This window comes from Myripristis murdjan, chromosome 17, assembly GCF_902150065.1.
Source record: "Myripristis murdjan chromosome 17, fMyrMur1.1, whole genome shotgun sequence".
NCBI classification, from domain to species: Eukaryota; Metazoa; Chordata; class Actinopteri; order Holocentriformes; family Holocentridae; genus Myripristis; species Myripristis murdjan.
This window is the reverse complement of record NC_043996.1, coordinates 30,539,564-30,566,932: the sequence shown is the minus strand read 5'-3', so window position 1 is coordinate 30,566,932 and position 27,369 is coordinate 30,539,564. Positions and strand designations below refer to the sequence as shown.

General features: G+C 43.5%; 1 protein-coding gene across 1 annotated transcript in view; it reads left to right on the top strand.

Annotated features, from left to right (window-relative positions):
- Positions 1–268: 268 nt before the first annotated feature.
- Positions 269–27,369, top strand: part of adcy8 (adenylate cyclase 8 (brain)) — a 149,867-nt gene continuing 122,766 nt past the window's right edge. The window contains exon 1 of the mRNA XM_030075106.1: positions 269–1,207. Coding sequence (XP_029930966.1) covers positions 269–1,207 — 939 coding nt within the window. The remainder of the gene's footprint in view (positions 1,208–27,369) is intronic.

Below are 27,369 nucleotides of genomic sequence, written 5' to 3'. Positions count from 1 at the left end.
CCTCCAACCGCGCTTTCCCCCGTGCCGTGCTCGACACACCCCGAGAGAGAAGCACGCGCCCCCGGTTCGATGCGCACGAGAGGACGTCGTCTCCCCAAAACCGCTGAGCGCGTGCAGTGAACTCGTAACGGTACCGGGGAAGAGGAAGAGGAGGAAGAGCGGGAGCAGGGGGGATCACACCCAGCACACCGACGGAACCAACAACAACAATAACAACAACAACAACAACAACCACAACCACCACAACCACAGCAGCGGCAGCGGAGCCATGGAGCTGTCCGAGGTCCGCTGCTCCAGCGCGAGCGAGGAGCTGTACACCATCAACAAGACCCCGAGCAGCAACAACAGCAACAGCAGCGGCGGCAGCGGCAGCGCGCGACCCAAGCGGCTGCTGTGGCAGAACGCGGTGCGGCACATCACCGAGCAGCGCTTCATCCACGAGCACAGCGGAGGAGGCGGCGGCGGCGGAGGAGGAGGAGCAGCGGGGGTGAAGGGCATCATCACCGCGGACGAGCCCTATGACCCGAGCCAGGGCGCGCGGAAGCAGTCGGCGGGGCGGACGTCGGTGGGCGACCGGCACAACAACGGCGGGACCAAGGTGTTCCCGGAGCGCGCCAGCAGCGACCTGGGCTTCCTGCAGATCGACTGCGCGCCGAGCAACTCGGACTTCTTCCTGAACTGGGGCTACACGTACCGGGGCGTCATCTTCCCCACGCTGCGCAACGCCTTCAAGTCCCGGGACCTGGAGCGGCTCTACCAGCGCTACTTCCTGGGCCAGAGGCGGAAGTCGGTGGTGGTGATGAACATCCTGGACGTGGTGACCAAGCTGACGCTGCTCGTGCTGCACCTCACGCTGGCCTCGTCGCCCATGGACCCGATCAAAGGCATGCTGCTGGGCTTCTTCACCGGCATCGAGGTGGTCATCTGTGCCTTAGTGGTGGTGCGGAAGGACACCACGTCGCACAGCTACCTGCAGTACAGCGGCGTGGTGACGTGGGTCGCCATGGCCACGCAGATCCTGGCGGCCGGGCTCGGGTACGGGCTGCTCGGGGACGGGGTGGGCTACGTGCTCTTCACGCTGTTCGCCACCTACAGCATGCTGCCGCTGCCGCTCACCTGGGCCATCCTGGCCGGCCTGGCCACTTCCGGCCTGCACATCCTGGTCCAGCTGCTCATCTCCCAGAATGCACAGCTCTCCACAAACCAGGTGCGCACACATTCCTTCTCCCTTCTCCTTGACTCTCCTTCTCCTCTTCATCTCACCTTCCCTTCCATATTCTCATCTCCTTCTTCTTCTCCATCTTAATCCCTTTCCTCTCTCCCATTCTTGTCCTCCACCCACTGTTCTCTCCTTGTCCATTCATCCTCTCCACCCTCCTCTCCTCCTCCTCCTCCTCCTCCTTGTGTTTGTTTTTCTTATTTGTAGAGCCTGCGCACTTTTCCAAAAACTTCCACACCTCTGTTGCAATCCTCTGCATTTTTATGTTGTGCCCAGTATCAGCTGACTGATGTTTTTATTCGCTCAGTGTCACACAGTTTTACACAAGTGGGCAAATTATCTGTGTTTTTTAGTGGATATTGGTCGATGTGATGGGGTGTGTTCTTGTAATTTAAACCAGTCAAATGTGTTTGGCCTCCTGAGGAAGGCTGTGGCGAGGCGTGGCGTGTGTCTCCCGGTCGGTGAAGCTGCTGTCGGGTGTGAGCGGGTGTGTCTGCCGTCTGCCGGGTGTTTCCTGGCTGCTCTCTGACCGTCACGTCTTGATTCGGCTCCGCTCTCTGCTTTCTTAATAATGCATGGCAGTTTCTGTCTGCGCCGCTTATGAAAGCAGCCCAGATCTGCCTGCTGAGCGCCGAGGTTTCAGCACCAGGCGCTGTCCACACACACACACACACACACACACACACACACACACACACACACACACACACACACACACACACACACACACACAGGGTCCTGAAATGCACCGCCGCTCCAAAAAGGTCCAGCTCCCCCTACTGGCCAATATTTGTAATTTTTTTAAATCCTAAAATAAACACTTCCACATCACTGCTGTTTACGAGCTCAGCTGCTGCCAAAAGTGTACACTGATTAATTAGTAAATACATCACTTTATTTGATCAGTAATTAACAGAAAACTTTTTCATATCATCTGACTCTCATTTATTCTGTCCGCATCCATGAAACTCAATCTGGGGAGATTTTTTGTTGGGATTAATCATCAATTTGCAAACCTGTCTGAGCTGCAGACAAGAATAACAGCAAAAAATACAATCCACATAGTCTTTTATTGTTATTTCTTTCATTGTATCTTAAAAGTAATAATGATAAAATGAAACTACCAGGTATTCCTCCTGTTGCTGGCGACCCCCTGGAGTCCCCTCAAGGCCCCCGGGGGGCCCCTCAGACCCGCTTTGGAAAACCTTTGCTTTCAGAAAATGCAGGCTGATGAACTGAGCTCCTGTAATAATGCAGTTAAAACTTTCCTTTGCACAGAGCAGGTCATGCCTGTTTGGGTATTTTAGTATTGGAGCAGATCAAAGGCATTTTAAAGCCTCAGGTCAGGGACTCAGAATCTGTGAAGATCTGTGGAATAGATCTGCATCAGTCCACGAGCCCTGCTGCTTTATCTGTGTGTCTTGAAGAGCCCCTTTCAGACGCTTTGTGTTGATAGATAAAAGTTAAGGACTTAAGACTTGGGGGATGTGCGGAAGTCAATTTTTTTTCAAGGTCGACTAATCAGTGTGTTGACTGAATGATCCATTGACTTGCCTGAGGAAAGCCTGTGTTTGGAATTGACTGCACCTTGTTGTAGGCTTAGAAATGTGTCTGCTGGCATCATATTAAGAAAAATATTCAATTTAAATCAAGAATTAAGGCCAAATATGGATGTAAAATATAGTTTTTGGTCTTCAAAAAGTGTGAAAAGGTATCACATCCCACAGTGTCAAGTCAAGGAGCACCAAATACTCACATTTGACCTGTTTACTGGCTCACATCGCTTCAGAAAACACTCACGCGTTTCAGCACAGAGCCTTCATCAGCGCTCTGATGAAGACTCCCTGACGTGACAGTGTGGGACGTGCTAGCTCTTCACACGTTTTGAATCTTGGATTTTGGGTTTAGCACTCCGCTGGAGATCATTCTGTTGAAGCGCAGCCTTCTCCTCCAAACATAGTTTTTGGTCCGTTTCTGTCTTTGTGCTCACACTGAACACAAACCTGCAGCTCCACCTCTTTTACATTTTTTTTTTTGGCACCGTCACAAACAGCATGTTATTGTTATTTATGATTGACAGCATGTTATTGTCTGATTCACAGTGAAAAAACCCCAATAAGCTTAGTTGTATTAGCAGGTTGTTGACCAATTAGACGATACTCAACTTTTCTGGCCCGTCCCAACTTAATTATTGATTTAAAAACTACATCTCTTAGTGTGCCAGCTTATTAGAAGGGCAGGCACAGTAAGATTATAGATTTAAGGCTGCAGTGACATGCAAAAGTCGGTTCTTTTCGAGGTCGACTCATCAGTTCATTGTCCAGATGGTTGGTGGACTTGCTTTTTAAACAGACTGTGCTGTAGGAAGACTTAAGAATGAAGAGGCTTGTTGGCGTCCTAATTATAATTTCTCAATCAGTAAATTAAAGCAACCACAAGGAGTTTTTTGGCTGGTTATGAAAAAGTCTCAGTTTAATCCCGATGCCTGTGTATGAGCTGCAGAAGCACATGAGACCATCAGTGAGAAGATTTGCTGTTTCTATATGTTTATCCTAAATGCCTGTCACCGGGTCGGTGTCCCGGCAGAATCAGAAGAAACAATTTTTGGCACGCAGACTGGCATCCCGAGTTTCTTCTCAAAAGTTACGTTGATGTCTTTCTTTCAACTCGCTTTCAAGAAAAGATCGGCGGCGTTCATTGGAATTCTTCATTCTGGGAAGCACTACCGCTTTTGTCCACAGGGGCCGCCAAAATCAACACAAATTGTAGTTGCTTGAAGAAAAAGGTCAAATAAAGAGAAATGTAAGGGATGTCTCTGATATGTTTCTTTGCGCTGATTTTGAGCCACCATCTAATGTACAGTTTTTGTATTTTACCATACCTCAGATGAGTGATTTTCCACATTATTTCCCCTGGTCCTCCCAGCTACTGCACTTTATTTTCATTTTTAGTTATCTTGTATATATATTTTGTTTTATTTCAGTAGTCTCTTTAACTCTATCTTTTCTATTCACTGTCAGGATGTTGATGCCTCTTGCATCAACATCGCAAGACAAATTCCTTGTATGTCCTTGAACTACTTGGCAATAAATCTCATTCTGGTTCTGATGACATGAGCTTGGGAAAACATTACAAGGTCATTCAGGGGCAAAAAGTATATATTCCACAGGCGATGGAGCAGGCCATAAATGAAAAAAAAAAAAAACTGAAATAGATTCCCAACTACTAGCAAAAGCATGAAATAAGATGATTAGTTTGACTTTGGGATTATATCCTAGTCAGCCTTACTGTGAAAGGACATTAACCCTATAAAGCCATGTGCATCATATATGATACACATTTTCAATTCCGTTTTTCATTTTCAGTTTAATCAATACTTGACCAAAATACTGTTGTATACCTTTGAACACTTCCCCTGTTCACCCTGGACCATACCAACGGCACTTCAAGTACATATCATATATCATACACCAGAAAGGTCGTGTAATAACATATTTTTTGATTTTTTTTTAATATATATATATATTTTGTTATAGGACTAAATAAAGAGTTCAATTTCAAAAATATGGAATTTTCTGCCAATTCTTTCATAGTTCAGGCTTTATAGGGTTAATAGAAACTTTATTATGTTTTCTGGTGGTCCCTGAAATCCTCTCTCTCGGGACCTCGGCGGTCTCTGGACCTCACGTTGGGAGCCCTGCAGTCTGTGTTTTATTGCGTTCACTCGGTAACGTGCTGAAATCCGATCACAAAGCATCGGCCAAATGAGATGATGCCGTCGGCCCGGGCCTGGCTCCTTTCCCACAGTTCATTCTGTTAGCCGGTCTCCTCCGGTATTGTCTCCTCCCACTTGGCTGTCATTAAAAGGAAGCCAGCGCCGGTCAGTTCTCAGATAGCCCAATGACTCACGACTCGGCGTGCGTGGCAGCGATCATGAAAGCAGCGGCCCGGTGTGCGCCGCAGTTTAATGACATGATTATCCAGCAGTGGAATGGCTCTTTTATACTTTGAAACATGAGTCGTCCCTGTTGGCTTTAATGGAGGCTGATGGCTGGCATGTAAACAGAGACACAGCGAGAGAGAGAGAGAGAGAGAGAGAGGAGGATAGAGCGAGCTGCAGTATTTAACACATTAGGGCTGTCTTATTTAGTGGCACGTTGGTTGAAAATGAAAATAAAGAGCTATCATCGGGCGGCAGGTGTGGAAATTATAGTCCACGTCGTGCATGATGGACGGCGGCGGGAGCTGAAGCAAGGAGGATTAATCCGCAGCCAGGGCTCAAAACAAAACACACTCGGTGATTAAACCAGCGAGCACAAAGTGAGGTTTAAATACGCCTGCGTAAAAACGGATGCCGTCTTTGTTGGCATCCAGAATGAAGACGTACGGCTCATCCGCATCCAAGCTGAAAACAAACACGACTGAAGATGTTTGTTTCTTCTTCCCTTAAACCCTGATATTTCCCATTAAATTCCATTAAATCCCCTTGAATGGCTTCAAACCACATGGAAGCACAAGGTCATATCCATATTGTGCCTCTGTCGGCTGCAGAGTCTCTGAAGCTCCATCACTCTGATAATTCAGTGAAATATTCAAAGCCAAGATGTTTTTTTTTGTTTTACGGCTGCCGCATCACATCAAATAGAAAAGACCTGCATGTCTTGTGCATCATTTTGTACACATTTTCCCTGCATTCTCACCATGTTGGGCCACGAAAATTTAAAAATGAAATTCTGTGTGTTTGAACAAAGCTTGGTCCGGTTGCCAGCGATGAGTCCGCTGATGGGATTTGCAGGTATAAAGGAGTTAAATGAACGGCTTTGCTTGGATGAAAGCGCCAACAAGACTCTTTTTTTTTGTTTGTTTTTCGTTTTTAATCCAGCATTTGCAGTGGTGGAAAAAAGTTTTCGGACACCCTTAAAATTTTACACAATCTCAAATGTTATCATGAAATATTTGTGGAAAAATCTTTTTTTTGTGTTTCAAAAGGTGTGGCTGCATTAGACAGATACAAACAAGTACAAATTATATTTTTTTGTTTATTGTTTACAAGAAAAACTAACAAAACTAAAGCTGGAGACTGGACTCATCTGACCACAGAATCTTCTTCCAGTTCCTGTCTGTCCAGTTCTTGTGTGCCTGGGCTCGACGACGCCGGGCTAGCCTCTGTCTCTCATTGATCAGGGGCTTCTTGATAGCCTTGTAGGACCTTAAGCCATGATCTAAAAGTCGGCCACGTGCAGTGCGGGTGGAACACTGGACACCAGTTTGGTTTGACCACTGCTGCTGAAGCTCCTGTGATGTCATTGGGCGGTTTTGCCTGCACATGTGGATCAGGATGCGGTCATTTCTTGCTGAAGAAACCCTTGGACGCCCAGATCTTGGGTTGTCTTCCAAGCTGTTGGTTCGTCTGTATTTCTGCAGAGTGGATCCAACTGCTGAAGGACTGCATCTGCACTTCCTGGCTATCTGGCGGCAGCTGTACCCTTCCTGCCTGAGAATCTTTATCTTCAGGCGTGTTTCCTGCGTTAGGTTCCTTGTTTTAGCCAGTTTTTGTGTCTGAAGAACTTTCAGATGTGCTGCTTTATATAGACACCAAGCTTGGCAACAAAAATTGGGTCTTTTAATAAAAAGAACGACCTTCATCACTGGTACCAAAATGACCCAATACTCAAAATTTCTTCTGTATTTTTATGGAACCAATCAATTTTAAGTTTTTAATGGCTTTTTTATGATTTGTTTAGTATTTTGGCTGTGACTGGACTAAAAGAAATTGCACTTGAAGACCTCAGAGTGATTCTTAATGCAATATTTCACAAATGCACGGGGTGTCCGAAAACTTTTTTCCACCATTGTATATTGTCAAAGTGAGCGTCAAATGCTTTCAAGAGGTGGATATTTAAATCAGCACGCACGGCTGAAGGGCTGCTCGCCGTGACACCTCCTTCATTTTTGGAGGAGGGCGCCGGATATTTTTCCAATTTTCTCCGAGCGGCTGAAGCCATTAATGTAAAGCAGGCAGCAGGAATGACAGCGTCTGGAGGATAAATTACATGAGCTTTTTTTTTTTTTTTTTTTTTTGGCGGCGGAGCGATATGGAGGCTTTGACAGGAGTGACAGTTCCAGGGCACAATGCAACACAACACAACACAACAAACCAGAGCCACTCGGTGGAGGCTTTCATCCAGAGCAGCTTGCAGCCCTTCAGCAGCCCGTGGGGGGTGTGGTGGCGGTGGTGGTGGTGGGGGGAGGGCTCGTCAGCGAGTTTGATTCCAAAATGAAAAATCCTCTATCGTCAACTTGTTCCTCCTGAAAGCACCATCCCAGTGATTCTGCATGTCTACAAAATGTATAAACTTCACATTTCTGCTGATCTGTTTCCCAAAGCGAGCCGTGGTATTCCATCACTCCTCCTCCCTTTCCTCCAGCCGCTGGTTTCCATTCATTCCACTACGATATGAAAATGAACTTTCAAAGCCTTCAGACTTTCTTCACACCTGTATTCCCTCAGCGGAATAAAGTCCTCCACATGAGTTTTCCTAAAAGCAGCAGCTGAAACGCTCCATCCTCCTCCTCCTCCTCCTCCTCTTCCGCCAGGGAAAATAGTCTTTCCAAACTATCTGTTTCCGTGGTTTATGAATCAAGAACCTAAAATTCATATTTAAAAATGGATTTATTCTGTTTTATCTGTTGTGAAATCTTTAGTAAAATGAGCTGGTCCTTTAAGGAGCTGTTTAGGTGAACAACATGAACCGGACCACCTCAGTGTGATGATTTGTTCCCTCGGTTCAGCTCGTCGTCAGAGGTGACCTTGTGACTGTGATCACAGGGTCGCCGTCTGACTGAGCAACATGTAACAGCTCCGGAAAAAAAAAACAAAAACAAAAAAAACAGCAAAACACCTCTTTCACCTCCGGCTGAACAGCAGGAATTATCCAATCCCTGCTGAGGGGCGTAAATACAAAAACCCAACAGGAAACCGAAACAGTTTGACATGTGCAGCTCCAGTGGAATTACCTGGTCAATAATGTCTGATTGCATGTTAGTACGCGAGTTAATTGTCATATTGTCAGTTGTCATGTCAACACAATGCTGTCTACCCCCCCCAAAAAATCCTGATTTACCAATTAAAACTATGGCATGTTTTAAAATTTGTTTTAAAATGTGCAGCCTGTAGTCTAGAACACAACAATAATGTGCTATTTTGAATTAAATCGGTGTGTGTCAGCTGTAAAGGGGCATTTTGAGCGCTGAGTGAATCAAGACGAAATAATGTGAGAGAACTGAACAGGCCAGAAAATAAATTGTTTTAGTGACGAGCGGGACGTGATTTAAATCCGAAAACAACGGCGATTCACATTTAAAATCCACAAGTCGAGGAAAAGGACAAGCAGAAAAGTGATTTCTTGCACAAAATTGTTAAAAGAGTCTGTTTTTTAAAGGGAGAGTGACTGACGTCCTTGATTGACAACATAAAACACTTTTACTGACAGAATCCTTTATGCTTTATATTAAATACAGAGACGTTGTATTGCAGTAAAAAGTAGGGATGCATGATTTGGGATTTTTTTGGATATATGCACACACTTTTCCCCACCCTACTGCAGAGTCTCTGCTGTAGTGGAATTAACATTTTATTGTTGTGCCTGCTCTTAATGTGAAGGCCCACTGGCAGATGCAGACAGTAAAGAGAATGCTTCTCAAAATGTTCACATTGACGGGGCCAAATAAGACTTGGCTCATGTGAAAACGACCAGAAACAGTTTCTTTCAAACAAAAATGTTAAAGTCATCCCACTTCACTGGCTCGGAGGCTCTCACAAAGACAACAGACACAAGCACAAGTTTGACCTATTGCACCTATCAGAACTTTGAAAGCACATTTTAATTTCATTATACAACCTGTTGTATAATGACCAATAAACTTCCTTGTATCCTTGTAAATTTCAGGCCAAGACGATATTTCATTTTAAGCCAATATCAGCTGACACCGACAATGCACCGATATTATCGTGCATCCCGAGTAAAAAGCATAAGATTTCCCTCTGAAATTAAGCGCTCGGAAAGTAGAATGCCATGCAGATATTTGAGTAAAGTGACAGACCGTCAGCACTGGAAGGACAGGACTGCAGGAAGTGGACTGAGAGACTTTCCAGCTCTGTGTTTTTGGCGCCAGAAGTGGTGTGTACAGCACACACACACACACACACACACACACACACACACACACACACACACACACAGATTTACAGTCTGAAGGCCACTGAGGGCTGGCAGGAGAGGTGAAGTGTGGAGTTACAGCACATCGCCTGGAGTCAGACACACTCAGACGTTTCACTACAAACCGAACATAGAGCGGTACCCACAAATTAATCCAGCACAATCCCAGTGCAATTAATCCAGGACCTCGGGGTCGGACCGGAGAGAGCTCCGTCCCTCCGGCGGCTCAGTTTGAACGTGGCAGCGATGAGGCCGGGCCGTGCGTTCGCTTGTCTGGGGGGGGGGGGGGGGGGGGCGGGGGGATTCCCAGCCTGGCCCTCGTGGCTTGTGTCGCTCAGCTGGGCGGCTCGTCTGGCAGCCGCCGACCCGGCCGGCCGCTCCGAGGGAAAGGTCACAGCGCCGCGGCTTTAAACTGCCTGCTTTTGGCACAGGCTGGGATTCCAACACTGTGCTCCCCCATGGCCTGCTCCAGTGTTTTTTTTTTTTTTTTTTTTTTTTTTTTTTGTGTGTGTGTGTGTGTTTTGAGCCGTAATCCCTGACATTTCCATACGATTAAGTATCTGTTTTGCAGATAAAACACTTCATGAGGCGATGTCACAATTATAGTCTGTAATAAAACATTTATTCTCAGTTAGTAAAGTTGCTGCTAAAAACTTCATAAAGCGCAATTAAATCACACGTTAAATTTTATTGGAGGTTAATGTAAGCAATCCAGTTCTATATCAAGTTCATCAAGATTTTCTATTTGCTGTTTTAAACACACAGGAAGTGATGTGATTTATCTCTCTTTTCTGGAACAAACAGAAGAGGAACATCTGGGTCGTTGGGATGAGCGGCAATAGCCAAGTCCCGCCCACTCTGTTTGATTGACAGGTGATCTCTGGGAAGTGCAGTGCAGAAACAGCACAGTGATCAGCGCTTAGCAGCAAAGACAGAGAGGCAACCTGTGTTTTGACACCCTATCATCGCTAATATAATGTATTTTTAACACTATAGAAAAGTGTATTAATGTAATTTTATTTTCATAGGACTGAGGTTTTCATAATTAAGTTCTTTGCCATAATGTCATATACAGTAGAGGTTAATAAAGTGGAGAAGACTTTCCGCTCCGGTTTAAAAGCGTAAGAGCTGCTTACTTCACATCCTGTGGGCTGCTAAAGGCATGATGGGAACAGCTGCGTGGGATTTGGACGTGATTAGCAATAATATCAGCCAAAGATCCACAACTTGTCCCTCTCCCGCCTGTTTCTGCAGGAAGCCGCGAGGGAAGAAATATCCACTCTGTCTGTCCTGGACCTTTAATTTCAATACTCCGGCTGTAATTTGAGTCATTTGTCGAGGCAAAAGGCCAAACGTCACAAGACGGTCTGATTCCAGCTTCGCTAAGACGCCAAGATTGTCTTCATTTCCTCCGTTCATATCTTTATAAAATGAATACTTTGGGTTTTTTTTTTTTTTTTTTTTTTTTTGGCTGCTGCTCAGACTGAGGAAGACATTCGAAGACGTCACTTTGGGCTCTGATCACGTCCCATGAGGCTCATACACATCATCACATCACACAATCACTGCATGAATTGATTTGGAAAATAATTACTCGTAGTCCATCATGCACTCTGTACATGATGCACTAAAAGCAATTACGTGATGTTTATCATTCACTCGCTGCAAGAAAAAAAAAATCGATTGCATGTAGGTTATTTTTGTCTGTCCAAATCCATTCTAACGCACTTAAACAGCTGCCGGTGATGAACTCCACTGGTGTCTGTTTCCTCCGGCGGCCAGTCGTAGACGAGGTGATGTCACCGCATACCACACCATACCACATTTATTTCTATAGCACATTTAAATACAAACAGAGTTGTGCCAAAGTGCTTTACAAGAGATGATAAACATAAATCAATCAAAACCATATATACAACATACCCAGTGCCACATAAAACATCAAATGCTCACGCTGTAGATGGAAAAGCCAAAGTGTAGAAATGAGCCTTGAGGCGTGTTTTGAACACCTGAAGGGGAGGGGCTTGTCTTCTGTTCAGGGGCAGCTCGTTCACTGCAAAAACGCAAAATCTTACCAAGATTATTTGTCTTATTTCAAGTCAAAAATGTCTTATTTCTAGTCAAAATATCTCATTACACTTAAAATAAAGGCAAAGGCAAAGGCAAATTTATTTGTAGAGCACAATTTCAACACAAGGTGATTCAAAGTGCTTTACAGAGACATTAAAAGCAGCAAAACACAATTTAAAACAATAAAAACAGTCAATAAAAAGGGAAATAGAATTGGGAATGATAGCGAAAATAAAATACAGTAACATAAAATATCAACAGGCTCAGTACATTGCCTGAGCTATACGGACTTCCGGTCACCCCCTGCAGGGATGCCGACAGCCCAACCTCTTGGGCTGTCGGCAAGAGGTTGGGCGAGGTGATCATAAGACATGATCACCTCAGAAGTAACTTGTTTTTAGACAATTTTCACTTCAATTTTTCAAGTAAAAATTCACTTGAAACAAGTGAAAATTTGCTTGTTTCATTGGCAAAATTTGCCAGTGGAAAAAGTGAAAATTCACTTGAAATAAGTGAAAATTAGCTAGAAACAAGAAACAAATTTTGCCAATGAAACAAGCAAATTTTCACTCGTTTCAAGCAAATTTTCACTTGAAACAAGTGAAAATTGTCTAAAAACACGTTACTTCTGAGATGATCATGTCTTATTTTAAGTGCAATGAGATTTTTTGACTAGTAATAAGACATTTTTGACTTGAAATAAAACAAATAATCTTGGTAAGATTTTGAGTTTTTGCAGTGTTCCAGAGCCTGGGGGCTGCCACAGCAAAGGCTCGGCTGTCTCTGAGCTTCAGTCTGGTTCTGGGCACGGACAGGAGAAGCTGGTCGGAGGATCTGAGTGTCCTTGAAGGGAACATAGGGTTCCAGCAGGTCCGACAGGTATACGGGTGCCAAACCATTTAGACACTTAAAAACAAAGAGCAAGATTTTGAAATCGATCCTGTATTGCACTGGAAGCCGGTGGAGGGAGGACAATACATATACTAATATGGTCTCGTTTTCGTGTACCTGTAAGCAAACGGGCAGCGGCGTTCTGGACTAACTGCAAGCGAGAAATGGAGGCCTGGCTAACACCAATTTACAGGGAATTGCAGTAGTCAAGAAGAGATGTCATAAAAGCATGCATTACAGTTTCACTTCCACAAACGCCCGTGTTTCAGCGATTGAAAACATCAACAGGTTTTTGGCGTCAGTCCCTCACAATCGAAGGGGGACGCCGTCTTTCTAAAGCCGCCTTTTTGCACTGATATAAAAAAAAAATCATACAGGGAGAAATCCATTGTAAAGATGATAGACCACAATGCAACGCAGCAGCGAGACAGGACGGCCATGAAAGCCTCGGCGCCGGTGGCAGAGAGAAATCTATTCTTAGCTGCACACCGAAGGCGTCAGGTGAACAGATGAAATGCCTCCGTAGCGCCTCGACGTGCACGGGGCGTCCGGCGGTGACGAGCGCATTAATTACCCGCCGGCGGCTCCGTGTTAAGTATTAGCTCATGTCATCATTATAAGCATTAGCTAGCTGGAGGCTCTGTGGGTGGGAGGGATTATTCTAGCTTTACGGTGCGCTCGCGTGTCGGCATTAGCAGACATGAAAAACACTTTGACGTCGGGGGCTTTACGTGCGCTGCCTTTTAATTCCCGGCCGCTGCGACACGCGCGTGTGGGAGCCACCTCGTTATTTTCCCAGAAGTCTTAGGTGAGCGGAGCGAGGATCAGGCACTCCCGGGGCAAAGAGGAGCCACCCCGGGCTCGAGCGATGCTAATCCGCTCCTGTTAATTGTGGCCGGCTACATATAATTATCCATACTAACGCTGAGGCCTGGAGGAGAGCTGCTGCGTTGGAAAAACTCAAAGAGAAAGAGAAAATTCAAAGACAGTTATGAAAACAGGAAATCCCATCCCATCCCACAAACCCGTCAAAATCTGTAAATTAACCCTATAAAGCCGCACGGGTCATATTTAAGACATGATTTTTTTCAGCTTTGTACATTTATTTATTTATTTATTTATTTGCACCATAATACAGAGACAATTACATAGATTAAAAAAACAAAAACAAAACAATAATACAGAAAGTGCTGGAGAGGTAAAAAACCCAAAATGGGCTTATTCAAAGAAACCTCCCCCCAAAAAAAAGATAATATAACAAATAAAATAAAATACTCAAAATTCAATTAACGACAGAAACAACAACAACAACAAAAGTACAAATACCATATTATAACACCAAAAAACAGTATAAAATTAAGAGTAAAAGTGAAAATGAAAGTACATCAACTGTACAGACATTTGTACAGCAAATTTTTACCGAAACATCGATAGGAACAGTTACTGAGTTGATGCAATGTGAAATGACTGAACGTTTCAGAACGTTTTTGTTTGTAAAACCGTGTTGAAAATGGCTGTGTTAAATTTAACACGGCAGGTATATTGAGGTCATTTTCACCAAATTGGTCAAAATAATAAAAAGATCATACGAAATAATGGAAAAAGTGTTATTTTCTATGTTTGGAAGGAAAAGTGTTCCTTTATATGTTTGGAATTACCAATGTGTTCAAGAATTTTTGTGTTTTATGATGTTTTTGTTTGTTTAAAAAAAAAAAAAAAAATTCAAGCACAATTGCCTGATGTGCCAAATTTATTTATTTATTTATTTTTTATTGGATATGGACATCACAAATACATTGAGACTGTCCCAGTGGACAGAGCAGATGCTTTTGCTTGGGTGATTGTAGCACACGTGCTCATTTTCAACACCAGTCCATAGGCGGCTTTTCTGAAAACACAGAGCATATGATCAACAACGATAAAACATACAGAATTCATGTTCGCTACAGTGATATTAATAACAGTAATAAACTAAGTCCATATTTATACATGTGAACATTGTTGTTTTGCTTTTAACCATGCTTTTAGTCCTCTGTTAAAAACACAATGACACAAATTGAAACTCATCGTTGGAAATTGATATTTGAAAAAAAAAAATTTTTTTTTGGCTGTTTAGTTGGACCAATTATGGCTCCAGTTTCAAAGAATTAGAATTTTCTGTCTTCAGAGATTCTCCAAAGTCTCTGGAAGTTTTACTGGAGGGACGGAGCTCTTCCTTCATTTGGTGTTTTAATGATGATGATGATGACGATGATGATGATGATGATGATGGTGGAGAGTCCAGAATCTCCCATGTGTGAGTGCGAAGGCCACAGCATCAGGGTTTATGTCTCTGTCGTGGACGGCTACAACAAAAACGAACAGTCACATGGTCTTCAGGCTTTTAAGGTCCTCAGGTTTTACACACACTTTGCATGTCTTACATAGTCAATCAGCTGATAAAGCAATAAAAACCCTCCAGAGACAGACGTGGTTATTGAACAGGCCTCGTCATAACAAGCTCCAAACAAGCAGCCGACCACCTCTGAATGAGATGGTTGTTTATTGTTGTTTATTGTTGATCCCCATCAGTCGCTGCCTCAGTAGTGACTATTCTTCCCGGGGTCAAATAAAAAATACAATACAATTAAAAGATTTACAAGCAAAACCTAATAAAAAAAACAAAACAAATCAAAGAACATGTCACATATACAGTCACACATATATCAAAGGAAAAGAAAACAACAACTATCATCCTAAATAACAAAGAATGATAAACAAAATATAACAGACATAAAATACATACAGAAGTAAACAAAAATAGAACATATATCCATATAGTAATGATAATTTTACTTAGTACACTAAATTGAAATCAAAGAGGCCCACGGACCAAATCCAGCCCATGAGCATGTTCCATCCATATTTTTAAATCTGAATATCGTTTTTTTGTGTTTGAAATATTTGTATCCAGTTATTATGAGCTGTGCATCAGTGTTGTTGAACAGGCTTCCATTAAAATAAAGGGCTCATTAACCCCACGCCGCACCGGGGCGTTCTGCAGTTAAACACCAAGCGCACCCAAACATCCCGTGAGGTTTTGTTTTCCACCCCGACGTGAAAGTAAAGTCTGTTTTTTTTTTTTTTTTTTTTATGCAAACGAATGTGTAGAGGAAGTCACACGATTCACAAAATGGATTATCTCTGAGTCTGTGTGAGTGAGGCAGCAGTTTTTCTCGTCTTTTCAGCACAGCTGGGACTCAGGTGAAAGGTAAGCCAGCTGAGTCGCCCTGTTTGGGTGTTATTTTTACGTGCCTGTCGTGCCTATTTATGTGCATGTCGACGGCAGCAAAAAAATGCGGCCCACGACCCAAAAAAGTGCGGCCCACAGGTGGCACCGCGGGGCCGGCGGACCCCCTCGCTGCCGGGGTCCAGGCCTGCTGAAGGATGACTCATCACTTTTTTTCTAGTCTGTAGATCAGCGCCGCTCACCTCTCACGTGTCCATTTGTCTTTGTAATGAGGCGTCATGCCCTGCAGCCCTGCTATAAGATCTAACAATGTAAAACTTAATATAATAATGATTTTATAATATCCATGTAAATATACAGGATCTCTTGGAGAATCTCTAAAAGCTGTTCAACGCCTCACTGAGACACTTCATGCTGGCTTTTCCTCTCATTCGTCACATGTCTGTACTTCTCCAGACACTTTCCTCATAGGTGGAGTTTGAAATTTGCGCTGGGGGGGGGGGGGGGGGGGGGGGGGCAAACATTTTTTTTTTTTTTTTATGATTTTATTTATTACAATACCAAACATAATGTAATTCAGATTTATTTCTGAAAATAATCTTATTTTATTGCATTGCTTAAATGTTTATAGATATGTATACAGGAAAAAAAAAAAATATTGGACCTATTTTTGACTCAATGTAGTGACACATTTCAGACGCTGGGGGGGGGCAATGCCTCCCCTGCCTCCCTGCAAACTCCGCCTATGACTTTCCTCTATTTTCCGCATTTACAGACACCTTGTAGACGTGAGGATTTTTATTTTTATTTTTATTTATAGTCGCCCGCGGATGAGGCTGAGCGCTGTCCTGTCCTGTCCTGTCCTGTCCGCCGCCGCCGCCGCCGTTGTGCTCGGCCTGTGAAGTGAATTTCCCGCGGGATGCTAAACGGCAGCGTCTTGTATCATTAAAGAAGCGTTTCCAGGCTGAATCGGAGCTCCTCTGCCGCTCACCGCTCTGAAGTGTAGGGATGGGCGTATCGTTCCTGTGGTATCGATATATTGATACTCACACGCTACTCATTTGGCATCAATTTCCTTAAACAAATATCGATACTAACAAATAAGAATTGGGGGTGCATGCGTAACTTTCAGCTGTTTTAGATAGCTTCCTTCACTCACTATGTGCCGAGACAGCACAGCCAGCAAGAGCGGCTCGAATGCGGGAGCCAGAACACACAGAAAATAATGGCGGTCTTTTTTTCTTTTTTTTCTGACAAGAAAAGTGCAAGAAAACAACAGTAACAGTGAAAATGTGCAATTTTTTTTTCCATATTTAATTTATTTCATTCATATTTACGTTATTTATTTTAATTTTAGTTTTATTATGTATTGACCATAATAAATATGGTATAAATGGTCTGTATTTGTCATGTAATTTGTCTTAAATGTAATAATATTTTGAAGGAAAAAAATTGCCAATAAGAAATTATCAGTATCGGTGTCGATGAAAATGCAAGAAAAAGTATTGGTATCGCATCGAATCCTAAAAGTGTGGTATCGCCCATCCCTGCTGAAGTGTCTCCGGGCTCCGTCAGACTCAGAATAGCCCCCCACCCCCCCCAATCGATCTGGCTCCGTCTTCCCGCTCGCCTGCCTCTTTTGTCTTTGCGCCGTCGAAGCTCCGGTATTGACCGCCGTGTTTCCTTTTAAACCGACACAGCCGTACAGTCACATCCCATCTTCTCGCTCTCTAAGCAATCAGTTTATATTGACCTGCTGTTTTTTTTTTTTTTTTTCCACTGTCTTTGATTGTGAAAAGACCCCAAACAGAAGTTATTCTCATTTCCAGTGACGGCTGTATCGATGCTGCCGCCGTACACGAGACGGTTCGCCTTTTCACTCGCTGTTAAATGAACAGAGGCGTCAGTAAATAACAGATTAGGTTGTTCTTGAGGAGGAGAGGTGTGTGTGTGTGTGTGTGTGTATGCATGGGTGGATCATGGCTTTGTACATGCCTCGCTTTGTGTGTGCAAGTAAATGTGTGTGTGTGTCGGTGATAGCAGGGTGTTCTCGTGGTGCTAAAAGCATTATAAAGAGTCAATAGGCACTGTATCCTCTCTTCGCTTCTCTTTCTATTCACACTCATGTCAATGTCGCACACACACACACACACACACACACACATGCACGGTGCACAGTGGGAGCCTCATACCCAGCGATTAGCCATTCTTCAGGCTTGCCGCATTTTCCTCTTTCAAGGTCAAGCCCGGCTTACCTGGAGCGCCGGCTGCTCGGAGGAGATAGAGGCGAAAAAAAAGGCCAAGTTTGGATTTCATGAAAAGACGGCGTGCACACGCTCGCAGTCATGCCTTCAGCGCGCAGATTAACCAAAACTGAAATACGGTTTTGTGTATTCTAACAGGAAAATGGCTTAGTCGTTCGCCCGCCTCCACGCCGGCCAGCCAATCACAGTCGAGCCTGTTTTTATGTCTTTTCAGCGACTCAGTAAAAACAACAACAACAACAACGTGTTCCTGCTCTGGGCTCTCATTTGCATTTCACATTTCAGGAATTCAGCGGACACCTTTTATTGAAAATGATGTGAATTATTGAAAATAGTGTGAACTGATGCATTTTATCCAGCGTTTAAAGGTGCACTGCAAACATAAACATAGTAAAATTCCAGTACTGCGCTATGTATCCATGTGGAAATAATTTTTTTGTTTGTTTTTTTTTCCCTAAACACAGTAATTACAGGTGGTTGCTTGCTGACAAAGGTGTTACTCACCATTTTATATATTGAAGTGGCTCTAATCTCTGAGCTGATATCGGTGGTTAAAATCAAACCCCGTCCAAGCCATTTGACTGGGATGGGAAGATAAAGACGTGCATGAGAAAGGGAAGTAGCACGCCTGTTTTTCAGAATTAAAGCAGGTGTCAAAGTAAAAGCCAGTGCCAGCCTCGCCAGACAAACTCTGTGCGATGCACACGAGGGAATGTGGGACGATGCGCTACATAAACCAACTCTCAGAACCTTCGTATCCATAAAAAAAAAAAAAAAAAAAATCATTTTGGCCGTGAAAAGCGTGTCAGAGCTGTGCAGAGATCTTGTGCCTGCACCTTGAGAGCGAGCGGCTGTGTGCTGTGCATGCTGTGACCTAAATAAGTTTTTTTTTTTTTTTTTAAACCATGATTTATGATTTAAGCTGTCTCAGAAGTGCCACAACCCAGATTTGATTTGGTGAAGTGATGCAGATAAAACGGGTTCCTCTGATCGTCTTCATAGGTCACCTCCAGGTCAGCTGACCTCGGGCTTTAACTTTTCCACGGACAAATTTTAAACTCAGGGGCCCAATCCAATTTAATCCACTTTATTTATATAGCACATTTCGAAAACATAGAAAGTTTATCAAAGTGCTGCACAGTCATTTACAATAAAAGACACAATGGTTAAGAAAATGAGGATTAAAATGAGAATACAGATAAAGACAGGTTTAAAAAGAAGATAAGAGTCATACAACAGATTAAAAAAAAAAAAATACAATAAAATTTGAATAGTAAAAAAAAAAAAGACAAACAGGAGGTGTGCCTTGGCGGTCGCTGCCCCCAGACTCTGGAACAGCGTTCCCCCCTCTGTCAGATTGGCTCGTTTAAATCCAGGCTAAAAACATATCTTTTCACTGTAGCTTCTGAGTCCTCCTGATATTTGCTTTTGCTCACCTTGATCTTTGTTGATTGCTGTTTTTACTTTATTTCTTTGTATTTATTTCATGCATTTTTTAACTGTGTTACAATTGGCCTTATAGTTCGATGTCTCTTGTATTATCCAATGTCTCATATAGTTCAGGACAGCTTGAACCGCTAGCAGAGGACAGATAAAGCAGGAGCCAGATGTACCTTCTCTATCTTGTTATTTAGGTCTGTTGCATTAGATACACGCCCAGCCAGCATTCACACACTAGCATCACACATTCTAGAAACAAGGCGTGGAGAGTGGTTGGCCTGTCCATGTCCGGGTAACTGGCCAATTATTCTCGGTTGCGTTTAAAGTCCAACCTATGTACGGGGCAGGCCCAAGCCCAAGAACATAAATGTGCATCATTTCCTAATATGAGGGCTCATTCTGACTGAGATCCTGCGGGAGCTCTGTCACACTGAGCCCAGCGCTGCCTTGCTTTATATGTGACCATAATAAATATTTCATCTGAGAGCTGAAGATTGACTCCGGTCTGTTCTTGGGCTTTCAACAAAAGAATCGGGAGCTAACACCTGTACAGCACTTTGGGCAACTTGGGTTGTTTTTAAATGTGCTTTATAAATAAATTTGATTGATTGATTGATTGATCAATCTTTTGCCATCGCATACCATTTGGAGAGAGCATGGGATAAGTGTCACTCATTTGTTTTTGTTTTTTTCTTTTTCTTTGATTTGGCTCACATTGTTTAGTTATTTGAAAAGGTGTTTACGCAGCGTTCCATAACTGAAAGTGACTGCGTTGCATATTTGTGTTTCGGTGTCATTTGTCGAGGCGTATTTTTTATCGATTTCAGTGCATTTATTTATTTATTTATTGAAATTCTGCCCTTTCCTGTATTTGTGCCAGTCGGTGTAAATCATCCAGGAGCTGCTCAACAGCCTGAGCTGGACTGATGGGAGGAATCAGGTTCAGCTCGCTGCCAGTTACCTTTATGACAGCTCATCAAGATTATTATTATTATTATTATTATTGTTAACCTTTATTTAACCAGGTAAATCCCACTGACATTAAAAATCTCTTTTTCAAGAGAGACATGGCCAAGACAGTCAGCAGCAAAAACACAAAGGGCTCTAGTTTCCCGGCGCAGCGCGGGGTGGCGCAGTGAGGCGAACCCCGCGCAGAGCTAGTTTCGACCGGCGAAACGGGAGAGGCGGACAGTTTCCAAGTTTCGCAGGCGGACTTGCGCGGAGATGGGAGTGGCGGCGCAGCGGGGGGAGGTGTCAACAGATTCAACTTGGCGCAGTGACAGTTTCGTGCCAAAAGGCTTCGCCGAGGTGCGCCAAAAGCTCGCCGTCTGAAACCACGTCTACTTTCAGCGCAAGGCGGAGCGGAGCTGGCGCAGTGGAAGTTTGGCTGGCTGGCGCACATCACCAAAACCTCACAATCAGCACAAACGGTGCCAATCTCCTTTGATCTGACATCAGCTGTGACGGGACAGTTGATATGGAGATATATGTATGTGCTGATTGTGATCGCAGCATTGAATAGTGTTTTTTTCAGTATTTATTGCATCGTTCATGTGTCTGACATTCCGGAAGCCTGCCTGTGAGGTTTTGGTGACGTGTCCGCACTGCTCGCCGGTCTCCACTCCGCGCCTGTCTCCTGAGCTCCGCTCCGCCTGCGGCAGTAGATCTCCATGTCAGCTGTGTAAACTTTCATTACGCCTTCGCGCAGCGCATTTTAAAGGCGAGGACAGGGGCTCATTTGATTGGTTAAATGTGAATCGGCTGTGTCAAACCCACTCCACGCCTTCTCTCCTCCCTTGCGCCGGTAGGAGGGACGGCGGAGTACTTGCGCCACCGAGAACGGCATGCCAAACTTGCAAAATCCACCTGGCCACACCCAGTTGGCGAAGCGCATCTGCGCTACGCCCCCGCCTCGCCTGGTCTGCGAAACTAGAGCCTAAAGTTACAGACAGAGACACGACAGAAAGAGTTAAAATCACAAGAGAAAATCACTACACAACAAACAAACAAACATACAAACAAACAAACAAACATACAAACAAACAAACAAAAAAACATTACAACAACACAACAGTACAATACAAGCAAGTCAAAAGATGAATAAGACAGAGCTTTCGGGGAGACTAATATAAACACTGATGTGCTAAAAACAACAGCACATGTCAGATGATTGACATGTGCTGGGATTGGGGAATTGACCAATTGGGAGTGGAGGGGCGGGGCTTCATGGTTGTTTCCTCAAGTTCTGTAGGAAAACCAAGACCTGGGTTTGCATCATCATCATCATCATCACTGGGAAAGTTGTGGAGGAGCTCAGGGACGTTGCAGCGCTAAAAGTCTCATTTGCAACTTGGAACCACCTGCACTTAAAGGTGAACCAACAGCCTGCGGCGTGCGGCGACCATAGGCGGTTCTAGGAGGTGGCAGGGGGTGGCAGCTGCCCCCCTAGAAAAATGCCTTGCCACCCTAGTTGCCACCCCAATTTCAGACAGTTTATTTATTTATTTTTTAATTGTGGCTGTTCGGAAACTCTCTGTTACGAGACTCAAATGTCCGAGTGCAAGTAAATTCAGCAAAAGATGACACTCCTACTATTTAAGGGGTTGATAAATGAATAAATAAATAAATCAAAATATACACTGCAAAAACGCAAAATCTCACCAAGATTATTTGTCTTTTTTCAATGATGATTTTGCCAATGAAACAAGCAAATTTTCACTTGTTTCAAGCAAATTTTCACTTGAAACAAGAGACAATTGTCTATAAACAAGTTACTTCTGAGGTGATCATGTCTTATTTTAAGTGTAATGAGATATTTTGACTAGGAATAAGACATTTTTTACTTGAAATAAGACAAATAATCTTGGTAAGATTTTGAGTTTTTGCAGTGTATATTTCTAATGCCACCTTTTGGTTTTCTATTCAATGCTTTACTCATGTACCACAATAATGGAATGTTTTTGAGTTAAAATATCCTCATTTGGGGGTTTTCCAAGCAAATATTGATATATGGGATCGTTTGGTATTAAACCAGCATATATATTTCTGCCACCCCTTAAAATCTCCATGCCACCCTCTTGCCACCCCATGAATATTTGTCTAGATCCGCCCCTGCCGGCGACGTGTTGCCGGGCAGGATTTTGACCCCTCCGCTGCCTAAATCCCGTGGCTGTGATTGGTGGCCACGTCGGCTCTGACACTGCCGCGGCCGTTATCTAAAGTCGCGGTGACCTTCAGCGGCTGGTTGTCATTCAGGCGATGGCTTGCCCACCTGCCTTTCGTTCTCTCCGCATAAATTATCCGTGCACGCAGGAAAATGAGCGGCGTGGGTGGGAAGGGAAGAACAGAGGGAGCCACCACGCTTTATCTCCTCTCATTTCTCCTCCTCTTCATCCTTCCGCCGCCTCCTCTCTTACTTTTCCATCGCTCCTCTTTATTTTTCTCCCCGGCTCCCCCCCATCCCCTCCCTCGACTTGGTTTCAAATGGTTGATCTCGGACAATCTTGCTGTTACCAGACACTGCACTCAGCCGCTCTTAATATTTGATGAAGGGTCAGGGCATCAGATGCTGCTTTTTGAGCTCTTAATGCCGCTGAGTTTTCCCGGCCATATTTCTGTGTTGCACGCTGAATTGGTTCTGCCTGTGACCTCGCAGCTATTTCCCAAAAAAAAAAAAAAAATCCTCCACACTGCAGAGGCAAAGCTTTCATCTTTCTCCATTTCTTCGTCTTGCATCGTGAATTAACCTTGAAATCAGGGCAGGACACAAACGCTTCCATCCATCACGTTACAACAAGTCTCCATCTGAACGAGACATTTAGCCTCCGCTTCAGGGTTCAAATCTTGTTTTTCTTTACATGAGGTAAAAAAAAAAAAAAAAAAAAAAAATCCCTCTTGTTTCCAGAATTTTCTTGAATCAAGTGGCTGATCTGCCTTATTCTGCCTTGTTTCAACAGATTTATACTTGTTCCCAAAAAAAAAAAAATTCCTGAAACACTGGAAAACATCCCATTTGCAGATTTTATTTTTCCTTGTTGGAAGAAAAACATGTTTTTAACCCTGAGGCTGGGACTGAATAGATAGATAGATAGATAGATAGATAGATAGATAGATATACTTTATTGATCCCAACCAGGGAAATTCTGGTGTTCCAGCAGCAACAGTAGAACATATAATAAAGTTAAATAAAATAGAATAAAGGCTAAATATTTACAATAAAGACTATAAAGACTAAAAACTAAAAATATACAATAAGGGCTAACCTAAGAAAAAGAGATATGAGATGTGAAATATACAGATGGTAATGAATAATGAAATGAAATATACAGATGGAATTGAAGTATAATACAATAATATAATGGAATTGATGAATGACTTGTCAAGGTGGAGATTTTCTGCAGAGCAGCCGAAGCCAGCGGAGGATTTTCAGAAGTTGTCAGCTGTTGTTTCGACTGAACTGACCAAACGTGTTTTTTGGAGCTGAACCTCAGCAGCCGGGTCTCCTGCCAACGTGGCTGGACAAGAGAGACAATCCCTGGCAGGATTTGGCAGCACTCGGCTGGCGGTGGGTGTTGATTTCGCCCCATGCTTGTTTAAATCTTTATTGTAAATGAAAATGCTTACGTTCTAAAAAGCTTCCCATCTGCATCATCCTCATGCATTACGGCTCAGGATCAGCTGTAATGAGGACGATAGACTCAATAATGTCTGCTTTATGGATGTCGGACGTTTCCACAGAGGTCCGGTGAACGTTTATGTTATAGCCGGAAAATACGGCTTAATGCTGCAAAACGTATGCCAGCTAATTTAGTCTCATCGTCTCATATGTTGTCAAACAAGATTGGAAAAAAAAAAAGATAATACAACTCGTTTTCCAGTGCAGTTTCAGGATTTTTTTTTACAGTATAAATACATTGAAACAAGACAGAATGAGGCAAATCAGCCATTAAAATCAAGAAAATGACACTTGATTGAAGCAAATTTAGTAAACAAGTTGATCAGCTTTGGAAATAAGTGCCATTTGTAGTAGTATAGCAAGATTTTAACATCAAAGACGATAATAATAATAATAATAATAATAATAATAAATTTTATTTGTAAAGCGCTTTTCATAAAAGAATCTCAAAGTGCTACAAAAACCTAAAATAACATAACAAAAACACATAGAGCAGTAAAAAAAAAAAAAAAAAAGACATAAGATAGCCTTTTTTCAGTGCACTAATGTTAAACTGTAAATATGAGCAGGTTAAGAGTTTCACACCCGTGTTTTTATGTCACATGCTGCAGCCGGAGGGGAAAACAGGGATTCAACAGTAACAACAGCTGTCGTTTTCGGTCGCTAACTTCCGTGTAAAGTCCTACATAAATAAAGCAGAGACCAAGGCTGCAGCTCGGCTCCCAGCTTGATTTAGCGGCCAGCTCGCTGCCATCATGGACAAACTTCAGTGAGAGGATTTTGGCCGGCCGTCCGTCCGTCCTTGGCCACCGCTTGTCACCGGTTTTATTCCTCTGGCCTCGGCCGATCAGAGCAAATGAAACAGTCTGTCTGGGAGAATTACAGGTCCTGCTCCGCGCTCGCGATGATAAAACGGCACCTTGTAGCGCTTCGTTTGCTCATCTCGCCGCCACCTCGGGCTCTTAAAGCAGCTTTTTTTTTCGGAGTTTCGGTGCCAGAAAGGCCTCCTGCCTTGATGTATCACACCTCATGGAGTTTTACAGCACAAGCCCTAGAAGTGCCTACAGGAGGTATAGACGGTGTGTGTGTGTGTGTGTGTTTGTCCCCTTCATCTTGTTTCCTCCACCATCACTTCTCTTCCATACAGGATCCCTGCAGGTTCACAGGAATAATTGCTCCATCTAATATCCGCGCTCCGTGGCTCCGACCCTTCACCTCTTTATTATTTCTCGCTTCTGCCGCCACACTCCTCGTAAATTGCCGTGGATTAGAGTGCCGGCTAATGTGAGATGTGCGAGTGTCTGACCTTCAAAGTTACCTGCAAGTCCCTTTAGTTTTCCTTGCCAGAGGCTGACTCAACACTTACTCTCCCCCCCCACCCCCCTCTGCGTTATCGTCCCTGCAGACAGACATTTATCTCAATGAAAGCTTTGCTCCGTGTCCCTTCACCAAACTGTGCTGACAAAACTTTGTTATTAGAGACGGCGGTGCTGACGCAAACGGCTCACACGCTGCAGACGGAACGCTTTGGGGTTTTGTCCTGTTTGCCGACTGAGCTGCTGCTAAAAAAACGCTGAGGATTGATATATGGGGAGACTGACAATCCACCTGACAAAAAATGTACAATAAGGACACAGTTTGATGATTTGAGTTTAGAGGCTTCGTCGACTGAACACCTGACTGAGCTGTTAGAGCTCGTTTGAACGCCGCAGCTCTCAGTGCCAACTTTAGTTTGCTTTTCTTGGACCATCTAAGCGAGTCCCCAGTGTCATGTCCAGGTAAATAATTTAAACCCCATCTGAAGAATGCTCCGGGTATGATACGGCAGGCGGATCGCTGTGTGGATATTATACAGCACCTTGCTCTGAGAGGTGATATACAGAATAACAGCACTCTGGTGTTTCACTATTATATATCACTCGGCTTCACTGGTGTTCAGAAATAACTGTTAATAAACTTTACAAGGTGCAAAGACGGACATGCTTCTAAAAATACCTGGTGTTAAATCGCGATCGGTGGTCAGAGGACGACGTGTGGGAGGACGGAAGTGTGGAAACCAGTGGCTGCTTTCTTTCTCTTTGCCCCCCACTGCTGACCGACAGCACTGCCTCCCAGGCTGTGGGTTTGGTTTTGGTTGTGGTTCAGGAGGCGTCGCTTTACAGGCCGTTTCCAGGGCAAGAAAGTAACATGAGCGGATACTAGGATGGAAACTTGCAGGCACGCTGGCTCATGGTCAGGAAAGTGCGTGACTTTAGTTTATTAATCCGATGGCAACAACCTTCCTGTGTCCGGTTTTCTGAGCAACGATACGATACGATACAATATGATACGATACAATACGATACGATGTGATACGATACGATATGATACGATACGATATGATACGATACGATATGATATGATATGGTATACAATACGATCCGATACGATGTGATCCGATACGATGTGATACGATACGATATGATACGATACGATATGATACGATATGGTATGATACGATACGATACGATGTGATACGATACGATGTGATACGATACAATGTGATACGATACGATGTGATACGATACGATGTGATACGATGTGATACGATACAATGTGATACGATATGTTGTGATACGATATGTTGTGATACGATATGTTGTGATACGATACGATGTGATACGATATGATGTGATACGATACGATGTGATACGATACGATGTGATACGATACGATGTGATACGATACGATGTGATACGATACGATGTGATACGATACGGTATGATACGATATGTTGTGATACGATATGTTGTGATACGATATGTTGTGATACGATACGATACGATGTGATACGATATGATGTGATACGATATGTTGTGATACGATATGTTGTGATACGATACGATGTGATGCGATACGATATGATACGATACGGTATGATACGATACGATACGATGTGATACGATACGATGTGATACGATACGATGTGATACGATACGATGTGATACGATACGATGTGATACGATACGATGTGATACGATACGATACTATACAATATGATATGGTATGATATGATATAATACGATACAATATGATACGATATGGTACAATACAATACGAAAACCTTTATTGCAAGAACAAACTGAATAAAACAACAACCAATATCACACAGCTACACCAACATGAATTGCACAGCAGTATTGTACTCATCCCATGGACGTACAGTACATATTGCACGTGCACACATCTAGTGGTACAACAACACATGCTAAAAAAAACCCCACCAAAATAAATAGAAATCCTTGCACGGTCTACAGCCTCAAACAGCAGCGTTTAGGAGTTTGATGGGCTTTCTCTGGTCTATTGAGGGTTTTATCAGATCA